This window comes from Sorex araneus, chromosome 2, assembly GCF_027595985.1.
Source record: "Sorex araneus isolate mSorAra2 chromosome 2, mSorAra2.pri, whole genome shotgun sequence".
Classification (NCBI taxonomy): domain Eukaryota; kingdom Metazoa; phylum Chordata; class Mammalia; order Eulipotyphla; family Soricidae; genus Sorex; species Sorex araneus.
This window is the reverse complement of record NC_073303.1, coordinates 267,181,323-267,198,104: the sequence shown is the minus strand read 5'-3', so window position 1 is coordinate 267,198,104 and position 16,782 is coordinate 267,181,323. Positions and strand designations below refer to the sequence as shown.

Sequence of the window (16,782 nt, the reverse complement as noted above, 5' to 3'; positions counted from 1 at the left end):
TTCCCAGTGATGCTCAGGAGTTACTCCTGGCTCTGCACTCAGGAATTTCTTGTGGAGGTGCTCGGGGACCATGTGGGATGCGAGGGATCGAACCCGGGTCAGTCATGAGCAAGACAGACGCCCTCCCCGCCGTGCTATCGCTCTGGCCCCCATGCCAAGTTTTCTTCTGGGGCCTCCGCCTGGTGTGTGGCCGGGAGGGGTGGTGCTCACCCGTGGGAGCAGGTGCAGCCCCGAGCGCCTCCAAGCCTCTTTGGGTTCGGGTCCGTGGCGTTCACAGGGTTATTCCCTTCCAGGCCGCCACAGAGGACGAGGACGAGTTCTGCACCATCTGGCAGTGCCTGCAGGGCGCCGGCCCCGCCCCGCCCTCGCTCCAGGACAAGGTCAGGCCTGCCTTGGGTGTCTTACTGAGGAAAGTGTGTGTGTGCGCGCGTGCGCGTGTTCGTGTGTGTGTGTGTGTGTGTGTGTGTGTGTGTGTGTGTGTGTGTGTGTGTTTCTTTGCGAGGTGTTGTGCCCGAGTTTCGGGTCCCCAACCAAGTCCACACACAATAATGCAAAAGCAAAGGAACTTGATTGCTAGCCCGAGCTGGGGTCCGAGTCTCATCCAGCACAGGGGAGTCTTGACCAGGACCCCGACTGCAAGTCACAAGCAGTTCATACAGGGTTCAGTTAAGAAGCAGTTTATATACTGGTCTGCTTTTAGCATTGTCCCTGTTACAGTGGCCGTCAGCAGTTAGACAGTGGTCGGTAACAGCCTCTAAGGAGGGGACAGTGATCCCTCATGACCGGCCGGACCCAACTGCCCAATTCCTTATCTTGGCAAAGTACTCAACTGAGAGTTTGCAGAAACTGAGGCCCAGCTGAGACTTAATATTGTCTGCAGCCTGTGCTGGCATCAGTTTCGCCCTCACAAAGCGAGGCAGTGAGCCCTTTTCTCCCAAACTGTCATAAAATGGAAACAAAAATTTTCAGCTAGATACATGTTTTGGGGCCAATCAATTAGAAAATAGGTGATTCCTATTTTAAATCAATATTGGATTAAATGTATATATATATATATATATATATATATATATATATATATATCTTCCCAAGTCATAGCTCCTGTATTTTAAATTCAACAAAGACCTTAATTGCACTCAGTGACTCTCTTGTTTCCCTTGCCTTGGTGGCAGCTGGTTGTCTTAAAGATAAAATTCATACTCCTTAATAGAGAGTAAAAAGAAATTCTGCTAAGAGTTCTCACGGGGGAGGAGAGGAGTGAGTTTCCGCTGTGTCTCGAGAGTTGTGGTTCTGCCTTCCCAGCTCGCGGCTGAGCAGGGTGTTCTCGGGTTATATCCTGCCCCGAGAGTCTGGGCGTTGGCCGCGTCCTGCAGCCAGGGCAGCGCCAGCAAGGCCGGAGGGCGCGTGCCCAGCAGAAGCCTTGGCTCATAGATGCCCTGGGCCCCAAACACCCTTTCTGCCCGGGGGTGAGCTGTGTGCAGACTGTCAGGTTTGGGTGTTGGTTCTGAGGGAGGCCCCTGGTTCGGGGCCCCGCCCTGCTTACTCCTGGTCCTGGGCCCAGGGGCCACTCCTGGCATTCTCGGGAGGCACATGTGGCGGCAGGGATGGAGCCGGAGCTGGCTGCGTGCAGGCAGGCCCCTTCGCCATCGCTCTGCATTCGAATTCGGAGCCTTTCCGCTCTGGTGTTTGCCACTGCTCACTGCTCCCTCTCGGGGATACTGGTCGGTGTGTGTCCGCGTGAGGAGTGCTGCGTGAGTGAGCACTCAGACCCGAGCAGTAAATGGAACAAAAGTCCTGACCACTACAGAGGAGGAGAATAGTGATTGTCGGTGAGGGGGAAATATGGTTATTGCGTGTTGCTTTGGTTCGGGGCCTTTCTCAGTACTCTTGACAGCGACTCCTGCCACCGAGAGGCGGGTGCTGCAGTCGGGCCTCACCGGGAGCCTGCGGGCCCTGGCGTCTCCCTCACGCAGGGTTGCAGAGTAAGCGGCAGCATTTGGGAGCTTTTCCACTAAAGAGGAGAACGTCTTTATTCTCTGGTGTTTCCATGGAAGCATCTAAAATGTTGTTCATTAGCCCCAGGTCCCTGTTCCTACCTTGCATTGGCCCCGTCTGCAGCGCCCACACCCCCCACCCTTGTAGACAGGGTCCCTGGAAGCGACTAAGAAGAGTCTTTAGAAGCTGATGGTTCTGTGATGAAGAAGCATCGACCTTTTCTTTTCTTTTGTTTCTCTGTGGACTTAAAGCAAAATTCTTTATATTGAAAGTAGCACTTTTGTAGAATGATTGTTACTACTTAATGCACATAGGAATGTTTGGACTAAGACTGTGTTAGTGACACTTGTATCTGGAGGCTGGAGAGATAGTCAGAGGTTAAGACAAACTTACATGAGGCTGTGGCAGGTCTTCAGATCCCAGCACCACTGTGGTCCCATCTGCCCTGAGCACAGAGCCTGGAGTCAGCCCTGAGCACAGAGCCAGGAGTGAACCCTGAGCACAGAGCCAGGAGTAATCCTTGAGCACAGATCCAGGAGTCAGCCCTGAGCACAGAGCCAGGAGTCAGCCCTGAGCACGAGCTAGGAGTGACCCTGAGCACAGAGCCAGGAGTCATCCCCAAGCACAGAGCCGGGGGTGAGCCCTGAGCACAGAGCCAGGAGTGATCCTTGAGCACAGATCCAGGAGTCATCCCTGAGCACGAGCTGGGACTGACCCCTGAGCACAGAGCCAGGAGTCATCCCCAAGCACAGAGCCAGGAGTGACCCTGAGCACAGAGCCAGGAGTCATCCCCAAGCACAGAGCCAGGAGTGACCCTGAGCACAGAGCCAGGAATGAACCCTGAGCACAGGGCTGGGAGTGACCCTGAGCACAGAGCCAGGAGTCATCCCCAAGCACAGAGCCGGGGGTGAGCCCTGAGCACAGAGCCAGGAGTGATCCTTGAGCACAGATCCAGGAGTCATCCCTGAGCACGAGCTGGGAGTGACCCCTGAGCACAGAGCCAGGAGTCATCCCCAAGCACAGAGCCAGGAGTGACCCTGAGCACAGAGCCAGGAATGTACCCTGAGCACAGAGCCAGGAGTGACCCTGAGCACAGAGCCAGGAATGAACCCTGAGCACAGGGCTGGGAGTGACCCCTGAGCACAGAACCAGGAGTCATCCCCGAGCACAGAGCCAAGAGCGACCCTGAGCACAGAGCCGGAATGAACCCTGAGCGCAGAGCCGGGGGTGAGCCCTGAGCGCAGAGCAGGAGTGACCCGTGAGCACTGTCATGTGTTCCCCACACACACAGGTCTCCCAATAATGTTTTTTTCTGGCTGGTGAAAACTTATTGTTTTTAGATTTTGTACTTTTCTGACTTCTGTGAGTGGCTGCTCTTTCACGGGCTACTGAAGGGGCGGGAGGCGCGACCCTCACTCACTTACTCCCATTCCAGGGCGCCGCGCCCCCTCCAGAGGACACTCGTGTGCCTCGCCCGGCTGACAGCGCCAGGGCCCAGCCAAGGAAGCAGGAGCCGCACCGGAAGTGTAAGGCTGCTGGGAAGGGGCCGCCGCGGGCACCCGGTCTGTCCACACGGACACGCAGGCGGGGAGGGCGTGGGGCCACCGCCTGTCTAGGTGTTTGCCGCTCGCCTCTGCTCCCCTCAGCGTCCGCCTTCTCCTGAGCACAGCCCCTCTCCCCGCACCCCTCCCCGCCCCAGCCTGCCCGTAGACTCCCCGAGCACCGGCCTCAGCCCTCCTGCCCTTCCCACCTGTGGCTCTGCCCTGGGGGCGGGCGCGGGGGCTTCTCTCCCACTCTCCCCCCTCCCTCCCTCTCACCCTGCCCGCCCGCACCTCTCTCTGCGCTGGCCCTTCCCTCCTCCCCTCCCGCCCCTCCCTCCTGTCGGGCAGGCGCAGCTGTCCCCGTGCCTGTGCCGGCTCTATCTCTGCCTCCCCCGTCGGTCACACGGGGGGTCGGGGGCTTTGTTCTCTCGCGGTTCTGGGGACTTTGCACACAGACGGGTCTGTGTGGGGGCCACAGTCTGATCGGAGCCCAAACCCCCTTTCCTTGTCCCCAGTTAAAGAAGAGTCCCGGAGTGCCAAGGCCGAGAGCCGGCCACACCGGGGGCCGGGCAAGCAGGTGAGCGCCCTGCCGGGCAGCCTTCTGGGGGACACCGCCCCTCACCGCCTCGGCTTCTCTTGAGGGTGGCTTCAGTGCAGTGCTTCGGGGTACAGGAAGTCGCCCAGCTCCGAGTGGGGGCTGCCTTTGTGTCCATCGTCTCTGGGAGGCAGCTGGACGGAAAACAAGTTTGGAAGGTGCAGTGGGGACCAAGGCAGGCCACAGTGGTGCCCACTGGGAGGCCGAGTGACCCGTCCACTCAGGAGCCCTGGACACCCCGCACGCCCTCCGGCTCCTTACAGTCACGCGCTCCCGCCCAGGATGTTCAGAGTCCTGGGGCCCCCAGCGCGCCCACGCCTCACCTCGGGACTGGTCCCAGCACCCCAGGGGGCCCACGCCTCACCTCAGGACTGGTCCCAGCACCCCAGGGGACCCACACCTCACCTCGGGACTGGTCCCAGCACCCCAGGGGGCCCACGCCTCACCTCGGGACTGAACCCAGCACCCTGAGGGGGTCCACACCTCATCTTGGGACTGAACCCAGCACCCTTAGGGTGCTCAGTGCTCCCTGGTTTCTGTTCCCAGTACGGCTCAGTTTGTCCTGGGATTTGTCCGGCCACTCCTCACGGAGCTGGCATGTGTCGTAGCATGCTCGAGGCCCGAGCCTGTGAGTGAACACACACCTGTACATGCGTGAATGGCGTGGAGTGTGTTGTTGAACACACATGTGTCAGCATTGCAGACACGGCTGACTGTGGAGCAGAGGATGTGGTTTTTACAGACTGTGCTTCTTGTATGTTCTATAACCAAAGCAGTTTCAACCTAAAATGCCACGTATTTTTATACCTGACGTGCATTTTCTATATGCATATTTGAAGAGAAATTTTAAAAATCAAATCTCTTCTAAGATTATATTAAAGAGTGTATTTGGCACAGAGCAGCTTCTCAGTAGGTGGAGACACACACACACACACACACACACACACACACACACACACACACAGCACATCAGGCCACCCCTCACAGTGTCCAGGTGTGCTCCTGCCTCTGTGCTCGGGGCCCGGGCGCTGCCGGGGAGGCACCGAGTTCCTGTCGGTCCCACTCTGCAGCTCTTGGGCCTTTTTCCTGCTTCCAGAGAAGAAATGGATCAGGGGATCAGGGTTTCGTGCCGCAGGCCTCTCTCGTGGAGCTTATGGGCTCTTGTTCGGGGGAAAAAATATTTTTAATGCTAAAATATCAGATCTTTAAGATTTGAAAAAACAAATTCTGTTGAAATACGATTTGACTCGCTGCTGTTCTGACTCTTTGCTTCCATTGAAGGAACTATTAAATATTAGGAAGCTGGTGATGCAGATGGGACTGTTTGCATCACCTGCTTTACAGACCTTCCTTTACCCTGATGGTATGAGGGGAAATAGCACACAAAAGGTCCACACTGACTTATTTGGAACACAGGAGTAATTATAAAGTTTATCTGCACACAAATCTCATTCTTGCCCCTTGACAGGCGCTCGGAGGGCCTGGGAAATCTAACATTAAGCTGCTGAAGAGAAATGAAAATGCAGAAGTCACAGAAAGCCAGAAGGCGGCAGGTTTTCCAAACACGAACAAGGTAAAAGATCATTTATTCAGTTTCTCTTCCTAGATTTTAACACCAGGGAAGACGATTGGGCGAAATTAAATGATTGTCTTTGTATGTGATACTCAGCTGTCCGCTTGATGCCTGAAGTCTTTGTTCTTTTAGCCGAGCCCCGGATTCGAGAACATTCTAGCATCCTTGAATCTCCACAAAGACAGTGAAGGACAGGCTCCCCGGGAGGAGCCGCCGGCAGAGCTCCTGTCCCCGCAGTCCTTCGCCCTGGTTGGTACCGGCGGGAGCATCTGTAGGGGACCCTTTCCCGGTCAGACCCCACCTGTCTCCCGTGGCCCTGACTGGACGAGGTGTCCTCATTGTCCCCGGAAGGGGAAGGGGCTTCGCGGGGCAGGAGCCACCCTCTCCTGGCTCCCGCAGGGACCAGAGCTGCTCTCTCGGCCCCCCTGCCCAGCAGCTGGGTGCCGGTCAGGCCAAGGGCCCAGATGGGCTCTGTGCCCCAGGTGTGGTGGGCGGTTCTGGTTCTGCCCCAGGCCTTCCCTCTGCCCGTTCCCCGGCGTCGGCGTCTGCATGCGAACCTGGCGCGGGGGTGCCCTGCGGCTAACCCCAGCCTCTCCCTCCTCCCCGCATGCTCTCCGTGACCATCAGAAGGGAACGCGGATGCTTAAGGAAATTCTGAAAATAGACAGCTCTGACCTCGCGGACCATAAGAACGAAACGAAGCAGTTTGGAAACGAAGCCGCCACCTCCACGAGCAGCAGAGGGGAGCGTGGACCCTCCTCCCAGGCCAAGCAAGGCAAAAAGCCGAGTAAGTGAAGTGGACAAACACGGCCCTCGCCGGCTCAGGCTCCCCCGGCCGGTCACTTCCCCGAGGGGCCTTCTTTAACCGTAAAGATGCTCTCCTGAAAGGAGACCAGTCGAGAGGAAGAGAAGAGAGCACAGTCCTCACCGCACGTCAGCCTCAGAACATTCGCCCCCAAGTTCTCCATCTGCTGCCTGGGGCTGCGTGCTTGTGATTCAGTTGTGCTGTTTCCAGTAAGCAGCGACCGTTCCTCATCCGGTGGACTCCAACCCCAAAAGGACTTCACATTCTAGCTTTTCTTTTCCCACCTGTAATTTAAAAACAATCTGGTAACTTACTTACCCAGTACGTACTTCGCTTTTCTGACGTCTCCTGTTCACAAAGTGTTGGTAGCGTCGCAGCACGGCCATGAGAATCTGGCCATTTCAAGACAGTTGGCACCAGAGACATCAGCATCGGTGTTAGAATTGGGTAAAATTACCGGACTAGGGGCCTACAGGGAGGGCATTTCCCCTGCACGCTACAGACCCGGGTTTGATCCCCGGCATCCCATATGGTCCCCCGAGCACTGCCAGGAGTGACTCCTGAGTGCAGAGCCAGGAGTAACCCCTGAGCATCGCTGGGTGTAACCCAAAATAAAGAACCTAGGAAATCAAGTGAAAGAGTCCACGTGTTCCTCAGACCTTAGTGTTTCTATCTGCAAAACGCCCGCCATGAAGAGTGACAAGCCCAGAATCCGCAGGGACTGAAGCGTCTCCGAAAGGCATCACGGTTTCGAGAGAAGGAGATTGGGGTCCATCGAGTCAGACCTAGATCAGTTTCGGGGGGGGGGCGTTACGTGCCGGTGAGAGTTGGGCCAGGTGGCTGAAAGTAGCAGTAATCTAGAGAACCGTCCCCAGTGACAGGCCTGCTTTTGAACAAAGTTCACACTTACCATAAAGTGAAAGATGCTCCCAGGCTTGATCTGGCTCAGAGGACGGAGGCACACGTGCGCTCTCCTAGAGACGTGGGGTGGTCCTGGCACTGGGCCGAGCACCCCAGAGTACTGAGCTCTGAGCACCGTTGGATGCGGCTCCAATACAGGACGGGAAAGATGCTTTCTGCTTCAAACCCAAGGCGCTGTTTCTGTCTGTTGGAAATCCTTGGCGCCCGGGCGTCGGAAGCTCAGGTTGCGGCTGTCTGGGGTGGCGCCGAGCTCCGCCCGTGTGTCCCGGCTGCCGCAGTGGACGTGCAGAGGCCCTGGTTTGGGCTGCAGCAGTGAGCCCACTGCCCTGGGCCCTGACTGTTGCCTGGGACCCACCAGCAGCGCTAGACAACCTGGTTCCAGGAATCCCTCTCGAGCATCGTTTTGGAGCAGAGGAAGATTCACCCCTGAGTCTCAGGGTGTAAGATGGCACTTTGGGAAAGCAGAACTGAAACCAGAGCCGCTGAACGTAACCACGCAGTTAAAGCAGCTCAAGGAAAGCACTGGGACATCTCGGTGGTGGGCCCAGAGCGGCAGGACAGCGGGCAGAGCACCTGCCCTGCATGGGCCCGCCCTGCACCCCCATGGCCAGGAGTCCTTCCCGAGTGCCCGGCCGGTGTGACGCAGAAGCAGACAGGAAGCTCTGGTGGCGGTGCAGGAGCTGCCGCAGTGGGGAGGGCTCGAGCCTTGCGTGCAGCTGGCGCAGATTTGAACACAACTCCCCCCTTCCCCCCACCCCAGAATATCCCCTGAGGCTGCCCGAGTGATCCCTGAGCAGAAGCGGCTGCTGAGGGTCGCGGGTCGTAGCCCCAGGAGAAAAGGTGTCAGGGGTGTGAGTTCCCCGTCAGCAGCACACTCGAGGGGCTGGAGCGACGGCACAGCGGGGAGGGCGTTTGCCTTGTACACGGCCGACCCGGGCAGTTCCCAGCATCCCATATGGTCCCCCGAGCACTGCCAGGAGAAATTCCTGAGTGCAGAGCCAGGAGTAGCCCCTGAGCATCGCCGGGTGTGACCCAAAAAGGAAAAAAACAAAAACACGCATTCCTTAGTGAGTCGGGATGGTCGTCCGCCGCCAGCTGCTCACTGACGAGCTCTGTCCCTCTGGCCTCGGCAGCCTCTCTCGCGGACAGCGGCCCCGGCGCTGAGTTCCGGCACGCGCCTGTGGAGAACGTGTGCTGGCCCGCGCCCAGCCAGCTCCCGCCCGTGCCCGCCTCCGTCGCCGAGCTCTGCCGGCTCTGCTCCCTCGTCGGCGTGCCACAGCCGGAATTCTCCTTCCTGCGGACACCACAGGTGCGTGCGGGGCGGCGGGGGCCGGTGGGTGGGCTGCAGGCACCTCCCGCACACCCCGCCTTTCTTTCCGGAACCCCGGAGAACGCGGGGCTGCTGAAACTCTGGCCGTGATTTTTTTTCCTCGTCTCTATGTCTGTGAGCAGTGGGAGTGAACAGGGCGAAGAGCACTTTAGTGGGAGTAGTTTCAACCTCAGCGGTCCTTTGAGCCTCTTTACCTTTAGCTCCTTCCTCCTGGTTGTTGTCGTGGGGCAGCACACATGCACGCGCCCCGGGACCACAGGGCCGACTCTTCCCAGCGGGGCTCGGGGGGGCCGTCGGGCATGCCAGGGGTTGAACCCAGGTCAGCCCCGTGCAAGGCCAGCAGCTTCCCACTGTACTGTCCAGCCCCGATGTGGTCGTCTTTGCAGGACACTGGAGATCAGGCTTGCTGCCATTCCCTCCTCCTCCCCTTTCCCTCCCTGCGTGCTCGTGGTGTAGTGCTTGGGGCTTGTACACACGAGTCCTTAGGGGGCTGCGGTGCTGGCTCACCCACCCTGAAGCTGCGGCTCTCAGCAGGTCCCGCTCTCAGCTGGGGCCAAGCCCTGTGCTCGGGGTCGCTGCGGGTCTCGGGACCACACCCCACCTGCCCCGGGTGGCCTGCCCACCGTGTGCCGCGGGAGCTCAGGGGCCTCTCCAGGGCATCGCCAACCCCTGCGCAGTTCACCGTCTGCGGACTGGAGGCTTCCGGAGTCGTCCCAACTGGGCTCCGGGCAGAGTGCCCACACCGCCCGCCAGTGCCCGAGTCGCGCCGTGGCCTCTGCAGCCCCGGGGCTCCCCTCTGGGCACTTCCCTGCTCCTTCCTCCACGGCAGGAGGCCGGGCCGGCTCCTGTGGGCCTGTGACACTGTCCTGCCTGGGCGGGCACTGGCCGCTCTGCTGCCCGCATGTCCGGGGGAGGCCGTGCCCGCGCTGGCATGGGCAGTGGTCCCCAGATGCCCTTTCTCTGTTGCAGACGATGACGATTTGCCAAGTGAAGCTGTCCAACGGCCTGTTGGTGCAGGGGCCCCAGTGTCCCTCCGAAAGTGAGGCCCAGGAGAGGGCCGCATTCTCCGCCCTCCAGCAGCTGGTGAGGACAGCCCCCTGCCCCCCTCTCCGGGCGTTTCCGCCGGGGCCTGACCGAGCCTCCCTCCTCCGCAGGGCACCTTCGGAATGAACTTCCCCTTGCCCCCACCGATGTTCCCTCCGCCCACGTACCCCGCTGCCGTGCCGCCCGGAGCCCTCCCTCCCATCTACCCCCAGCCAGCCGGTAAGACCACTGGCCCCTCTCGGGGTGGGCCAGCGTCATCCCTGGGCAGTTCCCCGACACAGGGCTGCAGAGTCGGTAGAGCGGAGTGTTCGATTGTGTGCAGCCAACTGGATTCTGTCCCCGATGTCCCTGCAGTCCCCTGAGCACCCACAGGAGTGATTCCTGAGTGCAGAGCCAGGAGGAACCCCTGAGCACTGCCAGGTGTGACCCCCAAAAGACAAAGTTCCTTAAGGAAGCATCATTTTCAGGGTGCCAAACTACAGAATAAAATATTTGGGAATACAAGAAGGAATTGTAAGAAGTAGCCCACAGACTCTTCTAGAAAGGGCCGGCAACAGCCTCCAGGGCAGCGGGGTGGTGTGGGGGTGCCCACTGCTGCCACTGGCAGGGAGATTGGGGTTGAAATTTGGCCTTGAGGCCGTAAGTGCAGGGAGGCCAGGTGGGGTCCTCCCAGGGCTATGGTCAGCGGAAAGGGCACTCGTCTTGCACGTGGCCAGCTGGGTTTGGTCCCCAGCACCCCGTGGGGTCCCCTGGGCACTTCCAGGAGTGAACCCTGAGTGCAGAGCCAGAAGTAACCCCTGAGCTCCTCCGAGTTCCTCCGAGTGTGCCAGCACCCCCCCCCCAAAAAAAAAAAGAGTTGCCCTAAGGAAAACTTGTAGGGTCCTTCGTCTCTTCTGGGAGAGTTTTCCTGCTCCAAAGGTTCCTCCTGAGCCGTCCACGGGGTGGCGTGCGGGAGGGGGCGGGGATCCCGCTCTTGGCTGTCCGGGCTCTCGGGCAGCCGCTTCTCCAGACCACTGACCCAGCAGCCCGTTGTCAGTGGACACTCAGTGCTCACCAGTTCCCCAGTTCCTTATTCGGTCCCGTGGACAGTCCTCACCCGAGTCTCACCCCCTTTTCCTAGGAGAGTGGGCGCGCTCAGGGTGACCCCCACCCCGCACTCAGTCATTCCTGGTGGTGCTCAGGGGCATGTGGGATGCCGGGAATCAGACTCGGGTCGGCCGCATGCAAGGCTAACCAACACCCTGCCCGCTGTCTGACCCCTGGCCTGCACGGCTGCGGCCCTCGCTGTGGACGCCAGAAAGGCCGGTGTGCTTCAGTGACCAGATCGTCTCTTCATTAGGGACCTCCCACTCCCCCCTTCTTCCTGGCACTCCCCCGAGAGGTGCTCAGGGGGCCTGCAAGCCCCGCCCACAATTCTCCACCCACGGGGCAGCGGCTGAGAGTAGAGCTGCTCGGTGCGAGGGCCCGGGGCCGTGAGCCCTGCCCGGCAGACTCACGGCCACGCAGACGCTCGGACCCAGGGTGGGAGCCCAGGCCAGTGCCCTCGGCAGCCACGAGTCAGACACCTGCGAGTCAGGTCCCTGCAGCGCGGCGGGGAAGGGCCTTGCCCTGGAGGCAGCCCCTCAGACTCGGCCCCTGGCCTCCCCCGAGAGTGACCTCCAGGTGGGGAGCCCAGAGGAAGCCCCGAGCTGTGGGTGGTGGGGAGGAGAGAGGTTCTGCCCGACTGAGTCCGTCTGGTTCCTTGTAGGCTGGGAGCACTACGGAAGCGGCCTAGCCCTGGGGCCAGGTAAGCCCCCACTCCTCTCGGGCCCCGGGGCAGGGGCGGCGGGGCCCTGGGAAAGGGAGTCAGGGGGAGGCCGTGCGACCCCCAGCTCTGCTGGGCCTCAGAGCATCTTCGGGGGTTTCCGCAGCCACCATCATGCCGCCGCCACCCGCCCACCTGCCCCGCAGCCTGCCCTGGGGCCCGCCGGCGCCCGGGAAGGCCTTCCACCACGCCGCCCTCGCCGGGCCACCCGCCGGGGTGCACCACCAGTTCATACCCCTGCAGGTGAGTGCCGGCCCTCGGGGCAAAGCTCTGCTTCTTGGGGCCACTGTCCTGGGGGGGGGCTCTGTGCTCTGCTGGTCATCGCTGGAGACGGTCGTTCCGGTGGAAATAACAAACCTAACATTTGCCGTGGGTAGTGCTGACCGTTCCCGGGCCGTGGCTCCCCTCAGTGCAGTTCCCCACATGTGGCGCGCGCCAGGCCTGTGCCCCAGCCGGGAGCCGCCTGCCTGGTCCCTGGGTGGCAGAAGGCCTTGACAGCAAAAATAGCAAATATTTTTCTGCTTAGGTTGGGGAGAGTTTTTGCATATTTCACAACCATATTCCCTGGTTTTCCTGAAAGTCTGGTTTGGACGTTATACGGAGGCACCAGTCGGAGTAGCAGCTGGAGCAACGGTGTTTTCAGACCTCAGCTTTGGGATGTGTGTTGGTAACGGATGACGCTTGTGTTCCTTTAAGGTCACCAAAAAGCGGGTTGCAAGCAAAAAGCACTTTGAGAATAAGGAGACCCAGAGTTCCCCAGCCACCACCCCTCAGACCAGCCAGCCTGCACCCCCGGCCGCGCCCGGCAAGCCATCGCCCAAACTGCAGCCCACCCCCGCCGGCCCCTCGGACAGCCCCGCCCAGGGCCAGGGCGCCCCCCTCCGCAAAGCACCAGCCAGCTCGTCCAGGAGGAAGTCCAGAAAGCTGGCTGTCAACTTTGGCATTTCCAAACCTTCCGAATAAATTTGGTACCTGGAATGACATCATTTCTCTCCTCTTCCACCCTCCTGTTTAGAATCCCATCCCTGTCTCATGAAAATCAGAATGTGCTGTTTTTACGCCTTTCAGTTGTGCATATTTTGTTTTCAGGCCCTGTTCATGCTGTTTGAAAGGTCGCATAGTGAGTCGCACTCTCAGATACGTGCAGTTTGGCTTGCATCAATCATACCTCAACAGAGCTGTAAAGGGTGGGGCGGGGAGGGCCAGCTCACCCCATGCTGCAAACAAGGCTGGCCTAGTGTCCGTTGGCGTGGTGACCAGTGGCCCCGCCCTCTGCGTTAGGAGCCTGTGGCGGCGTTTCTCGTGCTGCCGTGGGGGGCTGGTGAAGCAGAGTGGGGACTCGTGCCCGCGTGTACGCCACTAGGCACGGGTGCTCCTTGGCGCGGCAGCGGCAGCGTTGTGTGGGAATGTGTCGTTTCCGCGTGTTCAGCTGCTGTGCACCCGTCTCGAGGGGCCTTGGACCTGCAATCAGACGCTGGCGGTGCCGCCATCTGGCTTCACTCTGAGTCTTGTCTCTGAGAGACTGTCTCTCCTCCGGCCGCTCAGAACCAAGGGGGCAGTCCGGGCTCGAGCAGCTTCTCGGCTCATTCCGGAACCAGCATCAGTCGTTTCTGAAACGCTGGCGCTTCCGGGCTCACAGGGTACGGCCACCGCTCTCACCGGTTGCCCTTCGGGTAAGGACCGAATCTGAATCATGTTGTCCGGGACAGTGAGCTGTTCCTGCCGCGTGTCCCCGTGGGCTGCGCGGAGCCCAGTGCGCTCTGGGCCGTGGCTCGAGCGCGGCTGCTGGTGCGTGTCGTGGGGGTTGAAATCACTTGAGAGTTGGTGGAAATTCCTCAGAGGTACCAGGGCTGGGTTTTTGTACTTATTTATTTACTTCCCGGTGTGTGTGTGTGTGTGTGTGTGTGTGTGTGTGTGTGTGTGTGTGTGTGTGTGTGTGTGTGTGTGTGTGTGTGTGTGTGTGTGTGTGATAGGCGATATTTTAGGGAAGTTCTCTTCCCACGGCGTAGGATCCTTTCTCCGAAGCTGCTTGTTCTTGCGTTTAGCTCGCCGAAGGCCCGGCTGTGGTCGTGAGTCGTCGGTTCTCCACCGGCCTCCCGCAAGTCTCTGTCCCTGCGCTGGGCCACCTGTCGCTCGGCGGGGCCTTCCTCTCTGACACTGCTCCGGCACTTCCGCCATTCTCTGCTCCCTCTCTGGGTGCATGTCGGGGTTTGCAGAATGTCTGGGGCGTCTGGCGCCGGGACGGTGCGAGCAAGTGTCCTGTGTCCTGGCCGGTGGCCACCCGCCCAGCAGGGGGTCGGGGCACCTCATTCTGCTCTCCGGAGGCTATTGCCTCAAGGGCCCCGTGCCACACCACGTGCAGGACCTGTGTCTGAGGAAGTGGGACTCTGGGACACTTGGAAACAACCGGGTCTGGGGGGGGGAGAAGCAGCAGCAGCCCTGCGGGGTCCCCCAGCTCTTCAGCTCCCTGAAACAGTGTTTCCGAGTGGCTCGCTGAAACAGTGTTTCCGAGTCACTCGCTGAAACAGTGTTTCCGAGTCCCCTGCTTGGGCTCCTTTGCTTTTCCCTTTCGCTTTCTGACGCACTGAGTGAATTTCAAAGATCGATATCTCCAAGCTCATCATCCCACTTCAGTTTCTCCTGAAGGTTATCATTCGGCATGTCAGCTAGACTCATTGGCCTAATAAACGTCCCAGAGGCTAGGCCATGGTTCACTCTCGAGACCCAGTTTCACAGAAGCTGAGTCGCCCCGTCGGTGTGATTTGGCGGCAGCTGGAGACTTCCCTGCCCTCTGCAGGGCCGGGAGGAGTAGCTGCCTGTCCCCGTGCGCAGGAGGGATAGTCTGGAGGCGGCGTTTCTGTGCTGGGTTCCCTTTCCTCTGGTCGGGACTGGCGTGTCCCTCCGTCCAGGTGTCCGGGAGAGGCAGCCCGGAGGGAGGGCAAGGCAGGGCGAAGGCGGTTCAGAGGCGCAGAGCTCAGCATTGGGTTTCCAGGCTAAGGAAACGGATCTGCAGGGCCTGCTTCCTTCTGAACCCTCTGTCCTGTGAGTCCTACACGGTCATGTGATTGTCTGCGTTTGCCTGGTGTGGCAGGAAGTGCCCAGATGGCCTTTGGAGGTCCAGCTTGCCGTAGCCGCATTGTCCAGACCCCTTGGACCGGCTGTGGGAACTCTCGGGCTGTTCGGCTTGTTGGTGCCCCCCAGCCTCCAGCTTATGTTTCCGCTGTGCAGAACAGTAGTTGATCGGGAAAGTGGCAGTGACGTCACTGTGTGGAACAGTAGTTGATCGGGAGAAGGGCAGTGACGTCACTGTGTGGAACAGTAGTTGATCGGGAAAGTGGCAGTGACGTCACTGTGTGCCATCCCAGAGCCTGCCCGCGAGGAGCCCTCAGGCCGCAGTACCCTTGGGTCTGTTCTGTCTGTTGGTGAAACCGATTTCTCCCGGGAACTTTCTCCCGTCCTGGTCAGGAGGCTTCCCGGAGCACGTGCCCCCGGCTGCCCCGGGGTGTGGCGCAGGGCCAGGCCGCTCAGAGTTCAGACTCGGACAGCAGGAGCCTCCTCGGGAAGGGAAGAGCAGGGTGCAGCAGGGCTTGCAGCCAAGACTGTCAGCACTCTCCTGCTTGTGTGTGTGTGTGTGTGTGTGTGTGTGTGTGTGTATGTTTGTGTTTGCTCTATGCACATGCATGTTTGCTGTTTGTGCACGTGTTTGTTGTGTGCACGTTTGATGTGTGTGTTTGCTGTGTATGCATGTGTTTGCTGTGCACATGTGATTGATGTGTATATGTGTTTGCTGTGTACATATGTGTTTGCTATGTATATGTGTTTGCTGTGCGTGTGTTTGATATGTGTTTGCAGTGTGTGTGTTGTGTGTGTCTGCTGTTGTGTGTGTTTTTGCTGTGTGTGCATGTGTTTGCTGTGTATGTGTTTGCTGTGGGTGTGCGTGTGTTTGCTGTATGTGTGTGTTTGCTGTGTGTGTGTTTGCTGTGTGTGTGCATGTGTTTGCCATGTTTGCTGTGCGTGTTTGCTATGTGTGTGCGTGTGCAGACAGCGCCTTGCTCAGTCAGTTCATCGGGCCATCTCTCGTGCAGTTGTTGACTGGGACTCGTTTCCAAGGTTTTACATTGTTAAACCTCGAAAAATGATCCTTTTCTTCCCAATAGTACATCTGTTACTGTACTATTTCAGCAGTTGCTTTATTATTGACTAAACCGACCCAAGTAATTTAGTTTCGGGTGTTTCTGTAATTGGAAGCCGGATTCTCCTCCCCGCTCCTGAAACAGCAGGGATGAGAATTCCAAGGTAGCCCATCCTCTTCCCGTCCAGCCAGGGGCTGTCAGCTGGTCTCTTGTCCCCCCCACCCCACCCCCCGCATCTGCCTTTGCCTGCGAGCAGTTGCTTCTGAGTGTTTTCACCTGTCTTGATTTGAGGTACCATCAAAGTATTCAGCATTTTGCTTGTTTAAATAATATAAGTGTATTTCATACCTACACATTTTCATTTTTTTCTCACATAACTATTTTATAAGTAACTGGAATTTTTCATTAGGTCTTATACAGAGCAGTATTTTATTAAATATTCAAAAGGGAAAACTTTTATGTGCTCGTTTTGTAGTTTTTGGTTTTTAAATATCTTTACATTGTCTGCAATTAAAGTTTTAAACTTGCATTGGAATGGACTCCAAATGTATTTTTGTGTTGTACATTTGTAGATTTTTAGCATGTAGTTAACTGCAAAATGTTGTGCAAAAGGATTTTAAAGTATAAGTCAGTGGAAGTTTAAATGTCCCTGTGAAATGCTATGTGAATTTTAATTAAACACTTGAGAATGATTTCTTAAGTCGTTCTTGTATGTTTCATTCATCAAAAATAGAAACAGGGCTGGAGTGCGCCGGGCGTTTGCCTCACACCAGTGTGTTTTCGGCTGACCCGGTTTAATCCCCAGAACCCCAGGAGTGATCCCTGGGCACGGCCGGAGCCGAGAGTAACCTCTGGGCACTGCCAGGTGTGGCCCAAAAACCGTGGAAAAAAATAAAAGTAGAAACATGACAGTATTTACGTAAAGCATGTAATCCTTTCGTATTGGCAGACTGATGAAAGGGTGCGGGTCAGTCGTGAAGGTCAGTCGTGAAGAGGCCGTATGGTGAGGCCACGCCCACCTCCGGTCCCCAGCTCCTGAAG

The 16,782-nt window shown here is 58.3% G+C and overlaps 1 protein-coding gene across 1 annotated transcript in view; it reads left to right on the top strand.

Moving 5' to 3' along the window:
* Window positions 1-16,441, top strand: part of XRN1 (5'-3' exoribonuclease 1) — a 60,099-nt gene extending 43,658 nt beyond the window's left edge. The window contains exons 32-43 of the mRNA XM_055127134.1: window positions 294-380; window positions 3,431-3,521; window positions 4,052-4,113; window positions 5,600-5,704; window positions 5,837-5,953; window positions 6,332-6,491; window positions 8,564-8,739; window positions 9,730-9,843; window positions 9,915-10,023; window positions 11,552-11,590; window positions 11,715-11,851; window positions 12,305-16,441. Coding sequence (XP_054983109.1) covers window positions 294-380; window positions 3,431-3,521; window positions 4,052-4,113; window positions 5,600-5,704; window positions 5,837-5,953; window positions 6,332-6,491; window positions 8,564-8,739; window positions 9,730-9,843; window positions 9,915-10,023; window positions 11,552-11,590; window positions 11,715-11,851; window positions 12,305-12,571 — 1,464 coding nt within the window. The 3' untranslated portion in view covers window positions 12,572-16,441. The remainder of the gene's footprint in view (window positions 1-293; window positions 381-3,430; window positions 3,522-4,051; window positions 4,114-5,599; window positions 5,705-5,836; window positions 5,954-6,331; window positions 6,492-8,563; window positions 8,740-9,729; window positions 9,844-9,914; window positions 10,024-11,551; window positions 11,591-11,714; window positions 11,852-12,304) is intronic.
* Window positions 16,442-16,782: the final 341 nt, after the last annotated feature.